The sequence below is a fragment of the Rhincodon typus genome, chromosome 2, assembly GCF_021869965.1.
Source record: "Rhincodon typus isolate 14 chromosome 2, sRhiTyp1.1, whole genome shotgun sequence".
NCBI classification, from domain to species: domain Eukaryota; kingdom Metazoa; phylum Chordata; class Chondrichthyes; order Orectolobiformes; family Rhincodontidae; genus Rhincodon; species Rhincodon typus.
The window spans coordinates 39,359,079-39,385,276 of record NC_063333.1 but is presented as its reverse complement, the minus strand read 5'-3'; the positions used below and the strand labels follow the sequence as shown (position 1 = coordinate 39,385,276).

Here is a 26,198-nt window from a genome sequence, read left to right as displayed (position 1 = left end):
ATGCTGCTTGGCCTGCTGTGTTCATCCAGCCTTGCACCTTGTTGTCTTACATTCGTCACAGTCTGTTTGTGTGGCACTGTATCAAACACCTTCTGGAAATCTATGTATACCACATCAATGGTGTTAACACTTGTCAATGTTTTCTGGTACCTCTTCAAAAAAACTCCAGCAAATTAGTTAAATACCAGTTCCCCTTTAGAAATATGTGCCAATTCTTCCTAATCAGCCCGCTTTTTTATCGTGTGACTACTAATTCTATCCCAAATAACTATTTCTAGAAGTTTCTCCAACACTGAAGTTAAACTAACTGGTTTTGTAATCATCAGGATTAGCCTTACAACCTTTCTTCAACATGGCTGCAATGTTTGCAATTCTCTAGTCTTCTGACACTGTCTGAGTTGAGGAGAGATTGAAAGACTGTGGGGCCAATGCCCTCACAATTTCTACCCTCGCTTCCTTCATAATCCTTGGATGCATCCCATTCTACAGGTGTCCTGTCACTTTAAGTACCAACAATTTATCCAAGACTTCTTCATTATTAAATTTGAATTGTTTTTATGACAGAGTTTCAAACCTATGTATCAGTATTGTTACATGCCAATCTATCACCATAAAGCTTTTCTGATGTTCCCAAACTGCAGCATATGGATTGCAAATATTTTAACTGCATGGCCTTAAAATTCTCAGTTCACTGGGACTGAAAATCAGTGCTTAAATGACTAAGAACTCTTTATAATGCTTGCGTCTACATATCTATAGTAAAAAGCTTAGTGTAAATTATGAATTGGTAAACTTCACAGTTAAGAAAGAGAGATCACATCTGGAGTCAGATATAGCTTAAGTGAGTATGTAGTTCGGGGAATATGGATGCAGGGTGGGAATTCGGCACTTAGGGGATGAGATGCTTTCACTTAATTTCTTTGGCTCATGGCTTGTAAGGGATTTTTTTTAAACAGGACAAATTGAAGCCCAGGATCAGGGGCCCAGCACAAAAGAGGGGCATCACAGGTAAACCATAACGTTCATTATTTGGTCATAGTTACCACTTTGACAATCTATTGCACATTATTTTCACATTGAAGGTAAATAGGAGTAATATTTTCAGGTTACAAACTAAAAGACAAGTAGGAAACCTAAAATCATATTAAGAATTAAATAAATAAAACAAAGATGCAGGGCCAAGTAATGCGTTGTACCTGCATGACATGGGAGCTGGTGGACTCCATTGTGGCTCACAGTGACTACATCTGCAGCAAGTGTTGGTTTTCAGGGAGATTTTGAAAATGTTAGAGTTTAGAAGAATCCCCATTTTCCTCTATTTTCTCTTAATCTGATTTTTCTTTCCCACTCTTTTTTTTCTGCATATGATTTGAGATCTGATCCATAACCTCTCATACATCCCCCTTTTAAGTATTTCCTGTGCCTATTTCCTAATCCTTAAATCTTATTTCTTAAGGCGATATCTTCTTTGCTGTGCTGTTCATTTGGGTCGCAGATGTCCTGTTTCCTCACTGCCATTATCAGCTTGCACTTTCAGGAACTTTGAGTAAAAGTTTGAGCTGAAGGAAATGGGATAAGTCTAATTAACAGCAGATGTTAGATATCCCAGTGCAGCAAATTTTGGCGCACTATTTATTTTTCTACTTCTACGTATCAGCTTGTCTAAGAAAAGATACATTGCAAGGGAATTTAAGAATATTTCTTGAGAAACTTAACCTTTAAACTTAAGGGCTGAACATTTTATTCTGCAAACAGGAAACACAATTTACTCGTAAATGAAAGTAAAAGTGTCTGCAAGTTACAGCGACACTAATGATGCAGTTTATTTGCATTTTTTGTTTGAATCATTAAATTAAAGCATCTCTTAAATTATGAGATGAAGTTGTTTTGATATTAAACTAAACCAATGTTTCAGGTAGGAGAGGAAATGGTGCAACATCCTGAAAATATTTTCTAAATAAATTACTTAATTTGTATTATTTTGTTCTTCTGTCAATAAAGCTGGTCAAGCAGTTATTAGGAATAAGAGTTTGAGGGGCATAGGAAATTAACCTATTGTCCTTTCAGCTCTGAGACCTAAAGACCTGGAATTTTGTACAAGCTGATGGATGAAAATCTCTTTTCTCTTTTGGTTGAAAGGACCCTGCTTGACAAAGTTTAACTGAATATTGGCTCCTTGCCCCAGAAGACAAAACAGCTCAAATTTCAATACAAGTTGAAATAAAATTACCAATCTCATTTGGAGTGACCACGTAGGGACAGTTTTAACACTTTGTGCACCAGCTGCTGTTTTTTCTCTCGGAGGTTTGTTTCTGTCCAGCTAGATCAGAGAGGTCCAGACCACAGGTTGTTCAGATTGCACTTGGAAATGTTTATTGCTAACTTGATACTCCATTCCTCAGCAATGAAGCATTCATTTTTAATTCTTTCACAGGATGTGAGCATTGCTGACTAGGCCAACATTTGTTCCTCATTCCTCATTATGCTTCAGAGTAAGCCATAAATTCACCTTCCCTTCACCAAAAGAAGGGAACCACATGAATAAAACCAGCTCATTACAAACTTTTATTCTCAATCCAATCCCTTTTACTTCTTGGTTGTACAGATAATGCTAGATTGACATTATGTTAATATTAGTCAGGGAAACTGCTGAGTTCACCTAAAATTGTTTCCCATATAAGCAGTCAATAATTGGATTATGGATTTCTGCAGAGACCTTACAGATCAATAATATTTCAAATCAGAAATGTTTGAAGGACAAGAATGAAAGAGATTCACAACACAGAATCAGGCCAGTCTACTGGACATGGACTGGCGCAGTACTAATTAAATTGACCCACTCTTACCCTTACTCTGCATCTTACACTGCTTTCAATATATACCTCTATAATGATATATTATTGATTAAACCTTTTCTTCCAAAACAAGAGAGTCAATAAGCAGAAGAAAATATTCTGCACTGAAGCAAATTTCTAAATCATTTTCTATTCATTTCTGCCATATTTATTTGGTCTTTATTACAAAGGAATAAAGTATAAAAGTAGGGAAGTCTTGTTACAACTGTACAGGCCATTGGTAAGATTATGTTGTGTGGTATGCAACTCTGGTCACCTTACTCAGGGCAGAACATAATTGCCCATAATTGCATGGGAAGCAATTCAGAAGAAGTTCATTGGTTTGATTTTTGAGATGAAGGGATTGTGTTATGAGGAAATAGTCCCTGAAGATGTAACACACTGGATGCTGAAAGGGGAATCAGTGGATGCAGTATTTGCTTTCCAAATGTATTTGATAAGGTGCCACGTAAAAGGCTGTGACATAAGATCTCATGGTACTGTACTGAAATGGTGTTTTAGTGTAGATAAAGGATTAGACAAAAAAAAGGAACAGGGAGTTTGGATTAATGAGTCAACTTGACAGTTTGTGACCAGGAATCTCTCTCACACCACTAGTTAGTCACATGATGGAAAGAAAGTTGCAACCCCTACCACTACAGTCACATAAGGTTGGATATTATCACAGCAATTCAGATCGTGATCAGTGACACACCACAAAAGATAGAGTTCAAGAGTGCATGGTGCTGGGCTGATATATTAATATGGATAGAGGATTGGCTAATTAACAGGTAACAGAGTCAGGATAAAAGGGTCCTTCCAACTTGGTAAATTGTAACTTGGGGAGGTGATGGCCTTGTGGTATTATTGCTGGACTGTTAATCCAGAGACCCAGATAATTTTCTGGGGACCCAGGTTCAAATCCCGCCATGGCAGATGGTGGAATTTGAATTCAATAAATATCTGGAATTAAGAGTCTAATGATGACGGTGAATCTATTGTTGATTGTTGGAAAAATACTTCTGGTTCACTAATGTCCTTTAGGGAAGGAAACTGCCATCCTTACCTGGTCTGGTCTACACGTAACTCCAGAGCCACAGCAATGTGGTTGACTGTTAACTACCCTCTGGGCAATTAGGGACGGGCAATAAATGCTGCCTAGCCAGTGATGCCCTCATCTCGTGAATGACTAAAAAAAGCACACACTACAGGAATCAGTACTGGACCCTCAATTATTTACAGTTTGCATTAATAACTTGAATAAAGGAATGAGTGTAATGTCATCAAATTTGTTGATACTACAAGGATAGGTGGGAAGCCACAGTGGGAAGGATGCAGAAAGTCTGCAAAGGGCTACAGATAGATTAAGTGAATGGACAGAATTTGGCAGTTGGTGTATCATTGGGAAAATGTGAAGTTGTCCACTTTAAAAGAAAGATATGAAAAGCTGAGTAATGATTAAATATTATTTCAATGGAGAGAGACTACAGAATGTCATGATACAAAGGGATCTGGGTGTCCTTGTACACGAATCACAATATGTTAGCTTGCAAATACAGCAAGTAATTAGGAAGGCAAATGGAATATTGACCTTTATTACAAAGGAATGAAGCATAAAAGTAGGCAGGTCTTGTTCAACTGTACAGGGCATTGTTGAGATTATGGTGTGTAGTGTGCAGCTCTGGTCATCTTACTTAGGGCAGAACATAATTGCCTATAATTGCATGGGAAGCAATTCCGAGAAAGTTCATTAGTTTGATTTCTGAGATGAAGGGATTGTGTTATGGGGAAAGGTTGAGCAGGTTGGGCCTATTCTAAACTCTACTGAGAGCAAAATATGATCATAATGAAACATAGAATTCTGAGTGGACTTGACAGGATAGATGCTCAGAGGATGTTTCTCCTCGTTGGGAAATTTAGAACTAGGAGAGACAGGTTAAAAGTAAGGGCTCTCCCCATTTAAGATTGAGATGAAATTGAATTTCTTCTCTTAGCGGGTCCTTAACGTCTTTCAAAGTTTCTTCCCCCACAGAATAACAGAGACTGGGTCATTGAATGTACTCAAGATGATGAGCAAAATATTAACCAACAAGCAACTTTTGGGATATGGGAGAAAGAAAATACCGTTTAGGCATAAGCAGGTCAGCCATGATTTTATTGAATGAGGGGTTGAATGGCCTACTCCTGCACCTACTTCTTATGATTTATTGTCCCCATTTACAGATTGCAAACATTACCTGCTAATCTGGCTGCTGCACTCAATTCACTTACTTTGGTTACCAATTGTGCCACAAAATATTTGGATGAAGTATTGCCTGAAGACACTGATATTTCCTAGGTTAAGCTTTCCCAATTCAACTAGTAAAATTATTTGAAACAGAAACAGAACTTGGAAGAAAGCTGAGTTAACATTTTGAGTCCGGTGACTCTTCATCATAATTATTTATTTTTCTTTCTAATGGGAAGTGTAGATCTACAGTGATGAATTTTTCCATTAATCTTATTTTCATAGAAGATCCCATGTCAGACCATGTGACCTTTAAAAGTGAATTCAGATGCTGTAAACCATGGAGCTCTAATGTTAGAAACATTTCAGTAATTAGCTGAAGGAAGGAGTGAAAGGAAAGAAAAATTAATTTCATTCCAGTCCTTCATCTCTCCAAAAAGAACATGTATCACAGTAATTGATTGTGTAAAAGTGAAGAAAGGTCACACATTTCATAAAAGCAGAAGGTACTCAAAAAAAAGAAAAGAGGTGATTGGTATAGATAAGGCCACTCATTTTGATATATCTCAGCTACCACAAACTCAATCAATCTGTTCTCAGCTTTTTCACAAAGCAGTCTTAACCTTTCTACAGCAATTTCTGTTTTTGTTAACCTTTCTTTATTGTAGGTTTCAATCTCCTGCAGGAGTCACAGCAGCAGTAGGTTTTCTGTAATAATATTTTATCATTTCTTATTGGCATCACATTAGGACAATATAATGTTACACTTCAAAACACATATGCATTCACATATATGTATGCAAATCAATGATAAAATCTAAAAAAGAAATTAAATTAACTGAATTCTTACTTTAGGTCAGATTATCAAAATAATCACTACATTTTAAAATACTTTATTTTTGAATTGTAAAACTTATTGGTGCGTGCTGCCACCTATAACTTACCACCAAAATAATTAATAATTTACCTTTTCTTTGTCACTAGCTTCTCTGGCCACTGTGGAACCCTGAAATGAGGAAACAGAAGTTGGTTGTCACATTCAGCACCAACAACATATATTCTAGAGTGCTTAACATAGTAAAACTCCTCAAGGTATTTCACAGGAGCGTTATCAAACAAGCTTGACACCAAGTCATAAAAGGAAATGTATTAGTGTAGATGACCAAATGTTTGGCCAAAGACACAAGTTTAGAGGAGAGTCTTAAATTAGGAAAAAGAGACAGAGAGATTTAGATGGTGAATTCCAGAGCTTAGTGCCTTGGCAGCTAAAATCAAAGTCACCAAAGATGGAGCACTTAAAACTGGGCTTGGTCAGAAGTACAGAACTGGCAGAGCACAGATATTAGTGGATTGTGGACAATTAGAGGGGATGGGAGAGCGATGTCATGGAGGGATTTGAAAACAAGAAGTACTTAACACTGAAGCACTGCTTAAGCAGCAGCCAGTGTAGATCAGCAAGCACATGGAGGATGAGTGAACCAGATTTCATATGCATTAGGACATGGGCAGCAATGATGGCTTCAGGTTTACACTGGAAAGCACCTGGGCAGCCAGATGGATGGTCTTTAATTCATTTGTAGAATGTGGGCAGAGCCGGCATTTACTGCTCATCTCTAACTGCAATTGAGTACAACATTTCAAAGGATAGTTAAGAGTCAATCACATTGCTGCAGGTCTGGAATCACAGATAGAGCAGAATGAGGCAAGATGGCAAACTTCATTCCCTAAACAGATAAGATTTTTATTATAATCGGACAGCTTCATGGATCGTTACTGATACTAGCTTATTATTCCAGATTTATTTAATTAATGCATTTAAATTTACAACTGTGCTGGAAGATTAGAACTCATCTCTCCAGATCATTAATTAGGGTCTCCGGATTATTAATCCATTTACATAACCATTATGCTACCATATACCTAAGACATCAGATCAGTCAAGTCTAAAGCTAAGAACAGCATGGATGAGGACATCAGCAGAAAATGAGCTGGGCAATGACAAGAGTACTGTAATACTATGGAAGTAGAAATTGGCTGTCTTGATAATGGCATAACTATACAATGGAAGGCTCATCTTAGGGTCAAATATGACACCAAATTTGTAAACAGTCTGGTTCAGTTGCCAAGGAGAAGTATGAAGCCAATAGCTAGAGAATGGAGCTTTTCCAGGAAATGGAAAACAATACCTGAGGTTTTCCCAGTGTTTAGCTGGAGAAAAATTTCTACTCATCCAAAACATATGAACTGGGAGGAGAAATAGACAAGTCAGTCCCTTGAGCCTGCTCCGCGATTCAGTAAGATTATAACTGATCTGATTAGTCTACATTCTCATCTCCACTGGGTCATTTTACACCATTGCTCATCAAGAATCTATTAACCTCTGCCATTCTGAAGGAACAATGACATAGTTGCACATCAGGGTACTGTTAGCTTGGAGGGGAACTTGCAGATGATGGTTGTTCCAAATATCTGCTGCCCCTATTCTTCCAGAAGGTAGAGCGCACGGGTTTCAAAGATGTTTTTGAAGCAGTCAGTATGCTGTTGCAGTGTATACCATACATGGTACGCACTGTGTTCCAGTGGTGGAGGGAGTGAATGCTTAAGTTGGCAATGGGCTCCTGATCAAACGGGCTGCTTTGCTCTGAATGTTCTAGCATCTAGAGTGTTGTTGGAGTTCCAAGAATCCAGGCAAGTGGAAAGTATTCCATCACACTCCTAACTTGAGCTTTGCAGATGGTGGACAGGCTTTTGGGGAGTTGTGGTGGGAAACAGTAGAGGTGTCAGAATGCAAATTACTTGCTCTGGAATTCCCAATCTCTGACCTGCTTTTGAGTCACAATATTTATATGCTGTCCAGTTAAAGGTGTCCTCTTCCCACAATTCTCAGATGCTCATTCAGCAATAGTAGTGAACATCAAGGTGAGCTGGTTAATTTTTCTTTTCTTTGGGGTGTTCATTACCTGGTACTTGTACACACTAATGTCAATTGCAGTTTATTAGCCCAAGCTCGAATGCTGTCTGGGTTTTGCTGCATGCAAGCACAGGGACTGCTTCAGTAACTGAGGAGCTGTCAATGGTACTGAACATTGTGTAATCATCAGCAAACATTCCCAATTTGGACTTCATATAGGAAGGAATGCCATTCAGGAAGCAGCTGAAGCCTAAGACACGACAATGAGAAACTCCTACAGTGATGCCCTGCAAGTGAGCCGATTGGCCTCCAACAACCACAACCCATTTTTCTTTTTACTGGACACAATTTGAACCATAGAAGTACTTTCCCCCTGATTTCCATTGATTTCAGTTTTTTTTAAGACTCCTTGGTGCCATACTTGGTTAAATGCTGTCTTGATGTCAGGGTCAGTCACTCAAAAGTCACCTCTGGAATTCAGCTCTTTTATCCATTTTGACCAAGGCTGTAATAAGGGCATGCACGAAATGGCCCTGGCTGAAGCCAAATAACCATCAGCAAACAGGTTATTTGGTCTCTAGGCCATGTGGTCGCATTGTCAATGACAGCTTATTTCACTCTGCTGATTACTGACAGTAAACTGAGTCTGCGGTCACTGATTGGATTGATTTGTCCTGTGTTTTGGGCGCATCAAAAACAATTTTTCCCTCTATTTAAGGGAATCTTGGTACAATAGCTATATTTTTAAAGGGGCAGTATGTAGACGAAAAATATGACAGGCAATTAAAGGTGAGGAGTACGAGTGGTTATGGTGTGGGACCGCGAAGAGAAGCCAATACTAATACTGGCAATGACTGTGTGTGTAAGAATGGGACCAGGTGAGTATGGTCCTACCTGGCTAGAGGATGTGGAGGAAGTTGGTATGCTCAACCTTTTCAAAAGCTGCAGACAGATCAAGCAGCACAAGGAGCGTTAACTAAATCAGCAACACAAATGAAATCCTATAAAAAGTGATTCAGTCCTTTGTTAGTGCAGAGAACTCACTGGAAGGATTTAATTTGGAGTTCTGGGAAAGAATGACATGTATTTAACTGCACACAAATGCTCACAAGGACTTTGGAAAAGAAAGGAACATTAGAGATGACATGGTAGTCTGGAAAGACAGAGGGGCCAAGAGTTTAATTTTTGACGAAAGGTAGGATGATAGAAATTATACTGTGGAGGAAACTAACCTGCACATCCCTGGGCACTATGGGTAATTTAGCATGGCCAATCCTCCTAACCTGGGCATCTTTGGACTGCTGGGAGGAAACCGGAGCAGCGGTAGAAATCCTCGCAGACACGGGGCGAACATGCAAACTCCACAGAGTCAGTCGCCCAAGAATCAAATTGAATCTGGATCCCTGACGCTGAGAGGCAACAGTACCAACCAGTGATCCACCTTGCGGCCCAGCATTTTATAAATTTTCTGCCTTTCTATTTCTTCTACCAAAGTAAATAACTTCACAGTAATTTACAATATATTCCATCTGCCATGTTGAAGTCCATTCGCTCAGCTTGTTTAGGTCCTCTTAAAGCCTTCTTGCACCACCCTCACAACTTACATTCACCCAATTTGGTGTCATCAGCAAATATTGAAATATTACACTTGGTTCCCATGTCCAAAACATTTATACAGATTGTGAACAGTTGTAGAACAAGCACTGACCCTTGCAGTACCCCAAGAGTTATGGCCTACCATCCTGAGAACGATCCATTTATTTCTACTCTCGGCTTTCTGCCTGTTAACCAATTCTCAATCCATGCTAATGTTTTTCCCACTAGCCTATGCATTCTTATTTTATATATTAATCCCCTGGTGGGGCCTTATCAAAAACTGTTTGAAAATCCCAATTCCCAATCATAGGTGCTCCACTATTGGTGCCTTCAGTTGACTCCCTCTCTAGACATCACTGCCTCTCTACTTCACTTTCCTTCTTCAAGACACCTTTTAAAATCTAGCTCTTTTTGCAAGCTTTGGGTCGTGTGATCTAATAGCTCCTTTACGACTCAGTGCATACTTTGTTTGATAATACTGCTGTGAAATGCTTTGGCACATTTCATTGTGTTAAAATTGATAAATGAATTTATGTTGCTGTTGTTTTCAAAATTATCTTAAGGCTTTGAGATGGTGAATATGAAGAGTTTGATGGACCTGTAACAAGGGGGTATCAACTGAGGATCATCACAAGAATGAAGGAGCTTTTATGTGCATCTTTAGATGAGGAAACATCCAATTAACAATTCCAAAGTTTTTCCTTCCACTATTCCACTTGGAAGCATCTTTCACATGTTAATAACGGTTGAAAAGGAACGGCAGAAAAGACACTAAGGAAAAGGTAGGGAAATTTCAAAGCGTAAATTCATTCTTGGGATAGGGATAGCACCAGCTGCCTGAAAAGTTGCTGATCGACCTTCCTGAATTACATAAGTATAAGAACATGAGAACTAGAAGCAGGAGTAGGTAATTCAGCCCCTTGAGCCTTCTCCCCTATTAGATACGATTATGGCTAGTCACATTTTGGCCTCAACTCTACTTTCCGGCCCACTCTTGATAATCCTTCAACTATTCAAAAATCTAAGTTAAATTAATTAAAAAATACTAATTAAAAATCTAACTCCTCCTCAAATTTACTCAAAATCCCAGAATCCAATGCACACAGGGGTAGTGAATTCACAGATTCGTGATATTTTGAGCAAATTAATTTCTCCTCATCTCTGTTCAAAATCTACTACCTCTTATCATAAAAGTATAAACATATGTTGTGGCACTCCTTCTGGTGATGGTGGTTGTATAGTGACATCGAGTCACAAATTCCAGGGTACTGTCCTAGCAACAATGGAATGGTGACCAAGTCAAGATGGTGTGATACGAAAGGGAACCTGGAGATTATTCTCCCAACATGTTGCTGCTCTTGGTTGAAACAGTGGAAGAAATGCCATTGAAGAAATGAATTCTGTACATTACATACCAAATGTACAGACCACAATCCATGTACCAATATTGCTAAATAAGTGATAGCAACACTGGAACATCCTCTCCCCAAGACACTGTAGACCTTAGAGTGTTGTTACTGCTACATCCATCTACTCGAGTGGCATATATTCCAATACAATCCTGTCTTGAGCTTTGTAGCTTGTAAAGCAACTCAGAGAATCAAGATGCAAATCAGTAATAGCGAAGGATTCAGCTTCAGTCTTGTACTTGTATTGCTCACTTGGCAGTCCATTTCGGCTTCTGGCCAATGGTAAAACCTTATTATTGATGGGGAGCATGGACAAATGACTGAGTTTTCTCTTGTTGAAAATTATCATTGCATTCAAATTCCTCTGGCATGAATATCACTTGACAGGTGTCTGTCAAAGTTTGGTTGCCACCCAGCTCTTGCTGCAGATTGGCACCAGTTGTTTCATTGTAAAAGGATTTGTGAACGAAGATGAATACTGGATCGGTAGCAAACAGCCCCATTGCTGACCTGATGATACAAGGAAGGTGACTGATAAAAAAATTTCCTTCACAGAACTGCAGTGATATCTTGGGATATGATTGACTTGCCCTTGTGACCCCCGCCAGTTTCCTTGGATCAGACATGATTCCAGCTACTGGCTTTTTCTTTTCATTAACCTTAACTTCTTGGCTAATAGGACTCATACTACGTTATAAGCTGTTCAAGAAAATAATACTCTAAACCATCCAACAAAATTGACAGGAGTAATCCTTATATGAAATTCTCTCATTTTGAAGAACTTCAACCTACTGGATGTCTGGTTGTCCTGTAATGAATAAAGACACTGTTCCAGATGTCCTGTATGATATTATTAAAAAGAATAGTTGTGCTATCTATGTCCTCCTACCACAAAATAGCTGCAGCAGTGTAGCTCTGTGCACTTGTGAAGCATCCAGAACAATCACAACTGGCAGTCTTCCTTGCTGCATTCTATATTGACTGGTCGAGATTCATAGCACAGTACATTTTCTGAGAATCCCTTCCAAAAAGGCAATGATCTAATTATTGCCCAAACTGAAACACTTCAATTCATTGTTAAATTGTGGAAGATAATTTTTTTTAAATGCAAAAATCACCAAATAACTCATGGAAAACATTGCAACTTTCTTCTAATTTTTGTTTAAAACATCCATGTATATTGTACAGAATCTGTGTGTAGTTCATGGGAGTTATTCATTTTTCAATGTTTTATCTTTTTACTTGATTGTTGTAGAGGGAAAGTATTTCACATATAAATTAATAAGAATAAAATTATTGCATTACACAGTGCGTCTTGCACACGAAATTCAAGATCTCCTTTAATTTTTCTTGTATTGCGCAGGCGTGGTAGATAACTTGCCTCCCACTATTGAAAGACATTCGAGTAGAATTCTCTCTCTCTTTGGTAGAAACTGCTGCACTGAATGGGCCAGTTATAGATCAGTTTAAGAACCGTTTATGTTGAAATGTTGCCACTTTTAAATTATGCTAAAAAAGAGCAGAAATTCATTGCCAAATCTCAATCTGGCTCCAGAGGGAAAACGGGAGAAAATATGGGAGGAGACAGTTTCACTTTGTTTGAGTTTAAGACCACGTGGATTGTAACTTTAGTGCAGTACCAATCCTGGTTTAGAAAGTGGCCTGGAAATCCCTGGAAAAGACTCAGAACATAAACTCCTGTGACATCTGCTCTCCTAATCAGGTGAGGGGGGTGCTTACGTCAGTACAAATAGGATACAGCATGACCGATGTTCATCCTAAAGCAACTAAATTTAAGATGGATCGCTGCATGACAAACGTAGCACCAGTTGGCTATTCCAATTGCTGCAGAGAAAAGTGGAAATGCTTTAACAGTATGATTAGAAACAAGGTCAGTAGTCATACATCACCAGGTTATAGTGCAACAGGTTTATTTGAAATCACGAGCTTTTGGAGTGCTCAGAAAGCTTGTGACTTCAAATAAACCTGTTGGACTATAACCTGGTGTCATGTGATTTCTGATCTTGTCCACCCCAGTCCAACACTGGCACCTCCACATCATGATTAGAAACAGGTAGCAATTGCTGGTGAATACATATGTGGTAAGAAAGGAGGGTGGTGAGGCAAGACCTACAATGGCTGGAACATGCAATCAATGCTGTATCTAGTAGCTAACAAGTTAGAATTACAAGAAGCAAACGAAGAGTCATTAATTCTGTTGAATTAGTAGAATGCATGTTAATGAAATATAAAGGAAAACAGTAAACAGAATGAGGAAATAAAATTTGGATATAAATGAATGAAAGAAAGGGAATAGTTGGAATGTAAAAACATAGTTTGGAGAATGTGTTAAGCTTGGGTGTAAAAGAAAAGAAACGCAGAAGTATATCAAAAGATATAATCACTGGCAGTTCTTGGGAAAAAAATATTTCTAAGAAATGTGCTCAGAGGTGTTTTATAATTAGTCCCTGGGAAATTTGATTTTATGAAATTGTAGCTTACAGAGATGCTTCTATGTCCTACATGTGTCCAATACAAACCTTTATTTAAAAATAATAAAAATTAGAAACTAAATCCAAAATAAACAGAAAAATCCAACACAGAAAAATTATTGTCAATATTTTCAACACTTAGCAATGGCAGAAAATTATAAAAGCCAAATTTGGAACCTGGTTCTCATTACCTTCAGATCATACTTCCTGTAAACAGGGAGTCGATGGCCAAAGACATTCCTTGTGACAATCATGTAGGTCTCAACACCATCCACTGTCAATCGATACATTCCTAGGAACTGTGGAATGAGGGTGTTCCCATGACATTCCACAATATACTATATGCAGCACAAAAGAGAAAGGACAAAAAAAATGTTAATTCCACAATCTCAAACTTAGATTCAGATATTCATAAAAGTGCAACAAAAAAAGTAGGTTAAAAACTGAGTGGATAATTTAGATTTATCTAGCCAATGAAAAAGAAGAAAAAAAAAATCCAAAGATCTCCTGTATTACTTCAGTAACCTCTATCTCGTTTTAAGTTGTTAATTGTATAAATTAAGATTGATTACATACAGGTAGCATGCATTGACTGGATGTTTGCTAGAACACATGCCTGAGGCTCACGTGTACAATGGCAGTGTTCCTACTTCTGAGCCAGGAGGCCTGGATTCAAGTCCCACCAGCTTCAGAGGTGTGTAAATAACATGTCTGAACAGTTTGATTATAGAAAATATCTTCTAGTTGACCCTTGAAGGGACCTGTATTTCCAACAGCGACAGTACAGACTATCTGGAAAATACCTGAACACATATCTCATTAGAGCCAGTTCAGATTTGCCCTAATTTCGAAGATCTAGTAGTGTAGATCTAGAGCAGTTCTTCTCTCTGGGTCAGAAGGTCCAGGTTCAAATACCATCTGCTCCAGAGGTATGTTACAACATACCTGAATAAATTGCTTTTTGGGGAGTGGCCATGCAGTAGCTGTATTATAGAACAACTAATCCAGAGGATCAGACTAATGCTCTGAAAGCCTAGGTTTAAGTCCTACCGTGGCAGCTGTTATAATTTAAATTCAATTAATAAAGTCTGGAAATGAAAATTGATCTCAATAATAGTGACTTTGTTCTCAAGTTAAAAAAATAAGGGCTGTTGTGGTACAGTGGTAGTGTCCCTACCTCTAGGCCAGAAGGTCCATGTTCTAGTCCACCTGCCCTGGAAGTATGTCATAACATGTCTGAACAGATTTATTTGAAAAGAATATGAAGAGACACTTACCACAATGGCATAAATTTGATAAGTTTCAGTTGAACATTTGGCTTTGTTGCAATGCTTCTATAGGGAGCTGTCACCTTTTCCTAATTGGTAAAATGGGATATGCGTGTCACCAGCTAGGCCAGCATTTATTGACAATCCTTAATTGCCCACACAGCAGTTTAGAGTCAACCACATCGCTGTGGATCTGGAAAAACATGTACGCCAGGCCAAGTAAAAGACAGCAGATTTCCTTCCCTAAAGGAGACTAGTGAACTAGATGGGTTTTTATATGGTCGCCATTAGACTAATCTGTCATTCCAGATTTTTATTGAATTCAAATTTCACCAGCTGCTACAGTGGGATTCAAACTCGTGTCTTGGGTTCTGGGTTACCAATTCAGTGACATCACCAATCCACCACATCCCCATTGGTTTACTTCCAAATTAGTATAAGGAGACTGTTGACGACATTGGAGGAGCAGCACAGTTAGGAGCTATATACTTGTAATGTTTCACCTTGTGAATAAAATTAAAAGTGAATACATTTAAAAATGAATAAAGACTGGCTTCTAGTTTCCTAGTTCATCAATTGGCTGTCAAGAGTTTATAATGTGGGCATCTGACACTTGGTTGTCATTATGGATAGCTATTGCTGTCCAGAAAAGTACAATTAGTTAAAACTTATGAAGTGATAAATCATGGTCAAACCAGTTAGTACAGTGTCCTTTCATCCTAGGAATTAGAATTGAACCCAATGATATCTGATGTGATAAAACCTTCTTTGTCTGCTGGAAAACTCCTCTAAAAAGAGCTTGGTTTTTTATAGGAATAGCCACACAATGTTAGACTGCACCTAATCACAATGAGCAATACCTCATGTTTGAAATGGACAAATTCAGACTGGAGCAGGGAGACTACTTTTGTAAAAAGTGCATCACAATATATCTTTAAAGAGCTTTGTGGCTGGCTGGGTCATATCTGACCTTGGAAAGCTGATAGGAGTAAGGAATTCTTTCCACATGCAGCATAAAAAAAAATCCTTTTCCTATTCCTAGTCGATAAATCCTAATCAAAAAACATCTTGATTTTAAAATTCTCACTCTAGTCTGTACATCCTCCACTCCTTCCCCATCTCTTAACTTCCTTTAGTTCCACAATTTTCTGAAATGACTGCGCTCTTCTAATTCTGGCTTCTTCTGCATTCCCAAAAATAACTGCTCTATTGATGGTGGCTGAGCCTTCACAGTACAGCGTTCGACAAGGTTCCTCATGGTAGACCAGTTAGCAAGGTTAGATAACATGGAGGACAGGGAGAACTAGCCATATGGGTACAGAACTGACTCGAAGGTAGAAGACAGAGGGTGGTGGTGGAGGGTTGTTTTTCAGACTGGAGGCCAGTGACCAGCGGTGTGCCACAAGGATCGATGCTGGGTCCACTGCTTCTCGTCATTTCTACATATGATTTGAATGTGAACACAGGAGCTATGGTTAGTAAGTTTGCAGATGTCACCAAAATTGGAGGTGTAGTGGACAGCAAAGAAACTTACCTCGGAGCTCAAAGGGATCTTGATCAAATGGGCCAATGGGTCAAGGAGTTGCAGATGGAATTTAATTTGGATAAATGCGAGGTGCTACATTTTGGAAAAGCAAATCAGGGCAGGACTTATACACTTAATGGTAAGGTCCTGGGGAGTGTTGCTGAACAAAGAAACCTTAGAGCGCAGGTTTATAGTTCCTTGAGAGTGGAGGAACAGATAGACAGGATAGTGAAGAAGGCATTTGATGTGCTTGCCTTTTTTGGTCAGTGCATTGAGTATAGGAGTTGGGAGGTCACATTGTGGCTGTACAGGACATTGGTTAGGCCACTATTGGAATACTGCATGCAATTCTGGCCTCCCTGCTGTAGGAAGAATGTTGTGAAACTTGAAAGGGTTCAAAAAGAATTTACAACGATGTTGCCAGGGTTGGAGGGTTTGCACTACAGGGAGAGGCTGAATAGGCTGGGACTATTTTCCCTGGAGCATCGGAGGCTGAAGGGTGACCTTATAGAGGTTTATAAAACATGAGGGGCATGGATAGGGTAAACAGACAAGGTCTTTTCCCCAGGGTGGGGGAGTCCATAATTAGAGGGCATAGGTTTAAGGTGAGAGGAGAAAGATTTAAAAGAAACCTAAGGGGCAACTTTTTCACACAGAGGGTGGTGCGTGTGTGGAATGAGCTGCCAGAGGAAGTGGTGGAGGCTGGTACAATTGCAACATTTAAAAGGCATCTGGATGGGTATATGAATAAGAAGGGTTTAAGAGGGATGTGGGCCAAATGCTGGCAAATGGGACAAGATATATTTAGGATATCTGGTCGGCATAGACGAGTTGGATCGAAGAGTCTAATTCTGTGCTGTATATCTCTGTGACTCTAGTCACCAAGTTTCCAAGCTCTGAAATTTCTTCCGTAAACTTCTCTGTTTTTCTGTCTTGTTTTTCTCCAAGATATACCTTAACACCTATCCCTTTTGTGAAACTTTTGGTCATCTGCTTTAACATCTCCTTGTATGGTGCAGAATCATACATTTTTTTGTAATTCTCTTGTGAAGCACCCTGGGAGCTTTCATTACGTTGAAGGTGCTATGTAAAATATAAGCTACCATTGTTGAGGTTGATTTCAGTCATTCGTGAAACAGCAGAGTCGAAAGCTTCTTAATCACTTTAATTTTAAATATACTTTCACATCTATGAATTGTGGATAACTTTCTAGTTAGACTTATTCAAAGTGCTGAGTGAAAGATGTCACTTCTGCAGTAGTGAAGATGACTCTTTTCACAGTGCAAGGAAGGAGATCTGTGCAACCAGTTTCAACTAAAAAAGGACGTGTTCACTATTTCATACATTACTTTATTAAATTCTAAGCATTACCTGATGGTATTTCTTCAAAATGTTATGCATTTCAGCCACATCTTCACTGGATATAGTTTTCACCACATATCGTCTGTCATATGTGGTGTGAAAACGAGCTCCACTTCGACCCTGTGAGTCGTTTGAAAAGGGAGCACTGCGTGTCACTGAATTCTGAAAGGAAAGGAAACAATTGACAATTCTCACTATTTGGTAATGAATTGAATGTCATGTGGCCTTTTGGGATAATGTATTAGTGTACTGATGAGTTCTTATCAGGAAGCTCCCAGTCTACGGAAAGTGGCAGTGGCAAAGGCTTAGGAGCAAGCTATTCACTTCTTTGGTTAGGAATTGTTAATCTTTGAAAAAAGCCTTAAGAGTGGAGAAGGGAAGAGTGAAATTTCACATCAATACAACTGTACCAAAGAGAGGTAGCTGAGCTTCAAATATTTATTTCAGTGCTTTGATTTTATAATATAATCTAATCCTTCAGTCTGAGGGACTGCTGCATTACTGATGGTACTGTTTGGATAAAGAATTATTTTAAACCTAAGGCCCTATTTGCCTGCTTTAGTGGCTCAGGCTAGTCTTAAAGATCCAGTGGTATAATTTGAAGAGCAGGGAGCTCATTAAGAAACTGTTCATTAAGGTCAGTAGCACAGTCAATGGTGTTTGGGGCATCTTGATGTGTGAATGATGACTGTACCATGGGTACATGACAACAGTTATTACTTTCTTTAACCTGTTATAATGCCAAACACTAATCTAATAATTACAAAGAATTCAGCAAAAGCAGTCTATGAATGTTCTTACTTCTGTGCTCTGGAAAGGTATTCACACTTTGCTCTTGACGAGTAGTTTCTTTAAAAATAAGACAACTTTCATTTTTAGTTTCATAGTTTTAGTAATAAGAGCTACATCAAATCTATAGCCCCTGTTTCTGCCCATTATTGAAGCACAAGCCAGTGATACAAAGCAAAAGATTTTTCAAAAGACCAGAAGTAGCAAAATGCAAGTGATATTAAAATTGAAAAGTAAAAAAAATTACATTTTGTTTCATATGTTTAAACCCAGAATTTGTTACATGCCTACAATTCAATTAAGATAATGATACCTTCACACTTTACCATTACAATAGATTATTAAATATAGAACACAGAATAGTACAGCACAGGAACAGGCCCTTTGGCCCGCCATGTCTGTGCAGATCTTCCATTTTATTCATAAGCAATATCTTCCTTTTCCCTGTACAAAACAATGTCTGTAAATGTGAAACAAAATCAGACATTGCTGGAAAAGCTCAGCCAGTCTGGCAGCATCTGTGGCGAGAAATCAGAGTTAATGTTTCAGGTCTGGTGATCCTTCCTCAGATCTTGTGAGGAAGGGTTACTAGACCCGAAATGTTAACTCTGATTTCTCTCCGAAGATGCTACCAGACCTGCTGAGCTTTTCCAGCATTGTCTGATTTACAGCATCCACAGTTCTTTCTGTTTTTAATGTCTGTAAATGTATTTATTTTGCTGCACTTTGAACAAATAGGGACATCTGTTTAGACAAGTAGAGGTTGCGAAGAATCATAATTTGGTAATAGGGATGTGGGTATTACAAAGCAAAGATGACAGATCAGGGGAACTGGGAGACAGAGTGGAAATGAAAAAAAATCCAGCAATTGCTCAACATGAAAAATAGTAACAAAACCAACACTAAATTAAATTCCGTACTGGGCCTTCCCAGGGACCAACATGCAAGCTGATTTTGGACCAAGATGAGAAATTTCTTTACTCAGAGGGTGGGGAACCTGAGGAATCCATACTACACAATACTGTGAAGTTTAGATCAGTGAATTTATTTCGGAAAGAATAGATTTCTAGAGGCAAAGTGCATCAAGGAGCATGGGGAGAGAGCATGAGAAGAACGTAGTGATAGATGATCATCCATAATCATACTGAATGGTAGACGGGGATGAATGGGCTTAATGGCCGATTCCTGCTCTTATTTTCTATGTCTCTTAGGTTGAATATATTCTCACTGGGACTGAGAAGAATGAAAGCTAATAGCAGTGAAAAGTAAGATTTGAGGGAACTGATGTTGAGAAGGTCTTTCCCCTTGTGGGAGAAATCTAGAAGTAGGTCATTGTTTCAGCATAAGCTGTGTCCCATTTGATTAATTTGCTCAGAAGTTTGTTGATCTTTGAGGCCGAGTCTTATCACATACTCAACATTTTTAATCTACAAGGCAGTCATTGATGCTGGAAGTGGAGGCCTTGATCAGACCAGCGACAAGCTTGGCAAATATCAAAGCAGTCTTGAAGGGATGAATGGCCTCTTATTCCTATTTCTTATGTTCTCTGTTACGCAGGTGTAATGATGTTTGTAAAACAGAGGTTAGAAAAAATGCCCATTTGTCTCAGTTAACAGCACTCTATGTCTGTGTTTGGAGTTTGTGTGCATGTATGCAAGTCAAACACCTCCCAAGCCAGTTAGAATAAGGAAGGCGATTTACTCAATCCCAATTTGGTCATCCTGAGACTTGAAAAGACCAAATCTCCCACATCTTAAAAATATCCCTCAAAATATTTTCAGGATTTTTGGTTCCTCTAGAAGTTTATTGCATATGTTGCTTACTGTGTGTGTGAGGAATTTATATCTAGCAATACTGAGGGAATATACAGATAAGATGTTGAACCAAAGCTGCAAGATATTAAACATTATTAGGGAACTATTCTGGCTAATATTTCCATCAGTTAACATATACAAACTTGCTATTAATTTCATTGCTGTATGCTGTAATTTTCTGCATACAAAACAACCCTGGGTGATGTGATACGGAACTGTATAAATACCAGTTCTTTCTTTTCCTTCCTTCTAGTCAGCTCTGTGAAAAATAAAATGAGGAAAACATAATTTTGTTTAAGTGACCATTTCCCACAAAGAGGTGGTTTTGGTAGCAACATGCCACTGCTCTAATTCAATATTCTTAGATTTCACCTTCAATGCTAATCCCTGCGGCTGTAATTCAGGAACTGATTGCAACATATGCTCCAGCATTTCTAAGAGTACAGCATCCTCTTGTTTCAAACTCTAAAAAGTACACAACAGTCTTACAGCATTAACTCCTAAACAATTAGTCAAGATAGCAAAAAGTTGTGAACAGTAATGCAATATTTTCATCATGTTAGGTTCTCCTGCACATTACATTTGCACTTGGCATGCATTCAGTGGTAAAGGTTTCAATTATAATGATACTAGTAATGAGCTTTTTTTTGCATCCTCATGCATTTACATTATTTGCTTGAAAATATTAGAGATTGTCAAATAAAGGCCACACTTTTTCGAGGACTATTCACAGAACATCTAATAACATTTTCTTGAAAATATGCAGGCTGCAATTACAAACAGCTCTAAAGAGAATACTTTCTGGTAAAAGGAAACAATTGGACTCAGGAGGCAAAAGTAACTGAGCAAGGCTACAAGCTAAGATTTAAATATATGTGAGAGCAGGAGATCATCAGAACTGTCTGTTGAGACCTCAGAAGCTCTTAAAAAGTATGTAGTCATTATAATTCTGGAAGTTGTGTTAGGGAAAGGATGATTACTTTTGTGGGTAGAACTGAATTAGGAGAGACAGCTTAAAAAGGTGTTTCCCATTTAAGATAGGAGGAGGAGAATATTTTCACTGAGTTTAGTCCTTGGAACTCTCTTCCCTGGAGAAGATTGGAAGCAGGGTCTTTGAATATTTCTAAGGCAGAATTCTTGGCCAACAAACTCGGGAGTCAAAGGTATATGTAGATTGTGGAGCTGAACCCAAAGTCAGATCAGCTATAACCTTATAGTGGTGGTGCAGGCTCAAGGAACTGACTGGGTTACTATTGCTCGTAACTTTTATGTTCTATTAGAAAGGATAACTACCGACGATTCTGGGGGTTCAGTACCACAAGTTAAATGACAATAATGGAATGTGAAAAAAGGTCCTCTACATTTTCCTGGTGAAAAGAAAACAAAAAAAATCTGAACAAGGACCATTTTGATGTCTATGTTGGGAAGGGATGGTGTGAAACAGAGCAGAGGTGGTGGATGACAGAAGATCTAGTGAAAACTGATGGGTGGAGTTTTAAAGAAATAAAACATAGATTATATACTATACAGTTGTGATCAACCAAATAAAGGCATGCTCTGCACTTATCTTCCAGTTTGCTTTAGTGAATTTTGTTTTGAGAAACCAAGGACAAAGACGAGGAGCCCTACTAAAGGCACCAAGATTGCTGTCCACTAAAGAGAAGAAACAAATAGTCGGTGACACCATGCTTATTCATACAAAACTGTGGACAAGTCTTAATTTCATCATGTGGCACAGAGAGGTATAAAGAGAACAAGGAGCATGAAGCACACCTGGGGTTTAAAAAGAACAGAAGAAGAAAATTTGAGGATTTATGACTTTAAATAATATGAAGAGAATACAAAGAAACGGGATGCAATGCAGAGAGAAGTTACCACACCTTCAAGTTCCCCTCCAAGCCACTTGCCATCCTGACTTGGAAATGTATTGCTGTTTCTTCACTGTTTCTGGGTCAAAATACAGGAATTCCCTCCCTAATGGCATTGTGGGTCAACCCACAGTAGGAGGACTGCAGCAGTTGAAGAAGGCAGCTCACCACCACCTTCTCAACGGCAACTAGGGACGGGCAAGAAATGCTGGCCCAGCCAGCGACGCCCACGTCCCACAAAAATGAAAAAAAAAACTATCTAGGATCTCTAATCAGACAGAAAACTTTGCCATGTCCAGGACAGGGATGTCACATGATGAACTTTCAGTCAATGTTTTTAAAATTTGGACACAAATAAACAGTTAAAGTAACTGCTTAAAGTCACAGGACTTTGGGCATTTGGTTTAGACAGGATTGATAATACCTAATTAAATAATGACATAAGTGAGGGTACCTCTTAGCCATTTACTGAATTAACACATTAGTGTTAAAGGATGAGTCAACACAAAAAGTCTATAGAGTTTACAGACTTCATATTTCCATCTTTGATATTAGGCAAAAAGGAACACTGGAACTCAATGGCCACCATTAACTTTCCATCATGTCATGATGGATTCTACGCATCCAAATTAAAAGGGTGGGTCTCAGAAATGTTGATTCCACATCTGGTGGGCTAATAAGAACCAGTGTTCAAAATAAATGCGGACAACATGCAAATGCCCCAAAATGAAGGGGAAAATTCACTCGTAGGAGCAAACGATCAGAGAAAAGTCCTATTCTGTTTACAGAGTGTAAGGGTGAAGATGTACTCCTCCAATCACTGAAAGGCTGATCCTCTCTCACGCTTACTTGTATGTATAAGTAGCCATTTGTTGTTAACTAATGCTTACGTTCTTGTGGTAATTTCAACATTGTGTTATCTAGGAATCCAGCTCTTTCCTTGTTTGTTGTTGCTTTCAATTTTGTAGAGAGTTTATAATTGAGGATGTTGATGAATTTTTCCTATTCTACTTCTGAGAGTCCAAATGTCAGTACAAAACGGAGGGTGATGCTACAATATGATTGTATGACCTAACAGATGTGTTAATGAGAATGAAAAAGCTCATTGCCACCGTAAACGAAAAAGTTGCTCCCAGAAATTAAAATGTAGTCCTCAGAGAAAAAAAAATGTCCTGATGTGAACACAACAGCTTATTTGCAGAAGTACTCAATTTTTTTTTAAAGAGAGCCACATGATGACACAGCATTTTTTCCCCCCTGTATGTATAAAAGATAAGCTAAGAGCTATTTGAAGGCAGATCTAGCAGAACCGTCAGTCATCAGCCTGTTGTGAACCAGACCATAAAACTAGCTGCAAGTCATAGACAAAGTTTTTTTCATCTATGCCCAGTTGCAAAGTACAGCTAAGATCAATCTCCTTAGGCTCTTGTAGTGCAGTGATAGTGTCAGAACCTCTGGGCTAGGAGGCCCAAGTTCAAGTTCCTCCTGCTGCAGAGGTGGGTGGTAACATATCTGAATAGGTTGATTAACAAAAAACAAATCTCCCAGATATTTGAAAACAAGATCTCTAAACCTTACAGCCCAGTGTGAACCCCTCACCTTACAAGATCCTCACTTAAATTTCAATACTGAATCCATTGAAAGAAATCCAGGCCTGTCACAGGGGACACTGGGGATCATCAATCAGAAACTGAATTAACTGTAACCTGTTAATGTGCATTCTCTTTATCTATAACCTATCTTTATGGGTACATGTATGTGCTCATGCATGAAATGGAGTATGTGAGGTTATGAAATTTATGGTAAGCTGGTCAGAGTAAATAACATGGTTTAGTTATAAACTCACGAAACCCAAGAAATTCTAACAGGACTAGACAAGGTAAGCGCAAGAAGGATGTTCCCAATGAATGGGGATCCAGAACCAGGAGCTACAGTCTAAGGATACAGCGTAGGTTATATAGGACTAGGTTGAGGAGAAATTTCCTCACCCAGAGAGTGGTGAGCCTGTGGAATTCTCTGCCATAGAAAGTAGTTGAGACCAAAAGATTGAATGCTTTCAAAAAGAATACAGACATAGCTCTTAGGGTAGAGGGATAAAAGGATATGGGGTGAAAGCAGAAACAGTATACTGAGTAGGATAAATCAGCCATGATATTAATGAATAGCAGAGTAAGTTCAAAGGGCCAAATGGCTTGTTCCTGATCCTATTTTCTATGTTTCTAAAGCTTGCAGCTGAATTGGGTTACATACATACAATGGTAGCAAAATACATACCTTTCCATACAAAACAGACTGATTACAGGTAGTAAGAGAGCACATACATTGTTCCTGTCTCAACCTTTTCATGTAAACCATCCATGAATTGGGTAGAGTTTAAACCTGATTAAAACTTCTTGACACAAAATTAATTGTTTTTACATTTTCCCCTCAAGACAGAAACACATGTTTTGGACATAGTTCATCATAACAGAGGAGATTTTGCAGTTCTATTTAAGGTCAAGACAACAAAACAAGAATATCAACAGATGGAGGAAGATTAACGCTATAGTTGTCAACAGCAAGAGGTAGCAGCTGTCAACAACACTAACAAACACAGTACACAAGATTACAAACACTAAGCAGGCTGCTCTCAATACTTTCAGCTTTTTAATTTGCAAGGTGGCAAAAATCCTAACTTAGTTTCCCTGAATGTCCAATGTCCCTTGCTTATAAAACAACACATTATTTCTTCATTAATTATTCACAGGTTATGGCTGAGGTGGCTAGGCCAGACTCTTCTCCTATTGTACTTAATTGATTGATTGATTTATTGTCACATGTACTGAAATACAGTGAAAAGCTTTCTTTACAAGCAGTACAGGCAGATCAAAGTAAGCAAAGAATGTACAGATCAAAGAGACTTAGACAGAGGCATACAGGTCACATTGCACAGGGCGTGCGCTAGGCGAGATCAATGTTAGCAAGATCAGCATTATTTGAGCCTAAAGAGTCCATTCATCATTCTGATAATGGCCTGGAAGAAGCTGTTCCTGAACCTGCTCACGCCTGTGTTCAGACCTCTGTATCTTCTATCTGATGGAAGAGGCAGTAGGAGATCATTACCAGGGTGCGATTGGTCTTTGATGATGTTGGCTGCCTTTCCGCGGCAGCGAGCTGTGTAAGTGGAGTCCGTGGATGGAAGGTTGGCTTCTGTGGGGGTCTGGGCTATGCACACCACCTCCTGTAGTTTCTTACGGTCCTTGGCAGAACAGTTGCTGTACCAGGCCGTTATGCACCCGGACAGTATATTTTCAATGCTGCATCTGCAGAAGATAGTGACGGCCTTATGGACATGCCAAATTTCCTGAGCCGCCTGTGGAAGGAGAGGCATTGTTCATTTAACAAGGTTAGTGACAAGCTGCCTGTTTGATTTGCTGCACTCTGTGCAATTCAGCAGGTTCACCAACAGCATTGTTAGGGAGGCAGTTCTTCATTTTTGACACAGTGACTGAAGGGAAGCCGACATAATTCTGAGTCAAGATGGTGTCTATTATGGAGGAGAAGTTGCAGGTGTGTTGTTTCCAAGTATTGGCTGACCTTGTCCTTCCAGTTGGTATAAGTCACTAATAGGCTTACTTCATGAAAGATGGGGATTTGGTGGAGACTTCTAATAATTCTGTTCTTTCAGTTCCTGACTGTCCTGTATATTTTGAGATTTAATTTCAGATTTCTAGTACTAATCTGAGTCTTGTAACAATCTACAACCAAACCATGCTGGGATCAGTATCTTAATGAGCCCTATAACGAGAAATACAGATTGAGTTTTAAACTAAATAATGTGGGCAAGGAATCAAATTTGGAAAGGTGTCGTAAGTCAAGGAGTAGAGAAAAGGCAAGGAAAGGTAATTAAATAGGAAATAATAAACAGATGATAACGGAAAGGGAAAATCTAAGAGTAAATCATCAGATAAGTCTATTGGTTGCAAAAAGGTTGCAAACAATTTGATTACAGAGAAATGGCTGCAGGATAAGATAGATTGGGAATTGAATATTGAATGGATGGACAGGAAGCGACAAAACATTGGAGGTAGCTCTGTTAATTAATGATGGTATGAACACTGTAA

General features: G+C 38.7%; 1 protein-coding gene across 5 annotated transcripts in view; it reads right to left on the bottom strand.

Annotated features, from left to right (window-relative positions):
• The window catches only part of pip4k2aa (phosphatidylinositol-5-phosphate 4-kinase, type II, alpha a), a 266,770-nt gene that overhangs the window by 34,232 nt on the left and 206,340 nt on the right, over positions 1-26,198 (bottom strand). For all 5 annotated transcript variants that reach the window (XM_048609441.1, XM_048609437.1, XM_048609448.1 and 2 more), the window contains 3 exons: positions 17,634-17,786; positions 13,661-13,807; positions 6,029-6,067 (listed from right to left, as the gene is read on the bottom strand). In XM_048609441.1, the coding sequence (XP_048465398.1) occupies positions 6,029-6,067; positions 13,661-13,807; positions 17,634-17,786 (339 nt within the window). The remainder of the gene's footprint in view (positions 1-6,028; positions 6,068-13,660; positions 13,808-17,633; positions 17,787-26,198) is intronic.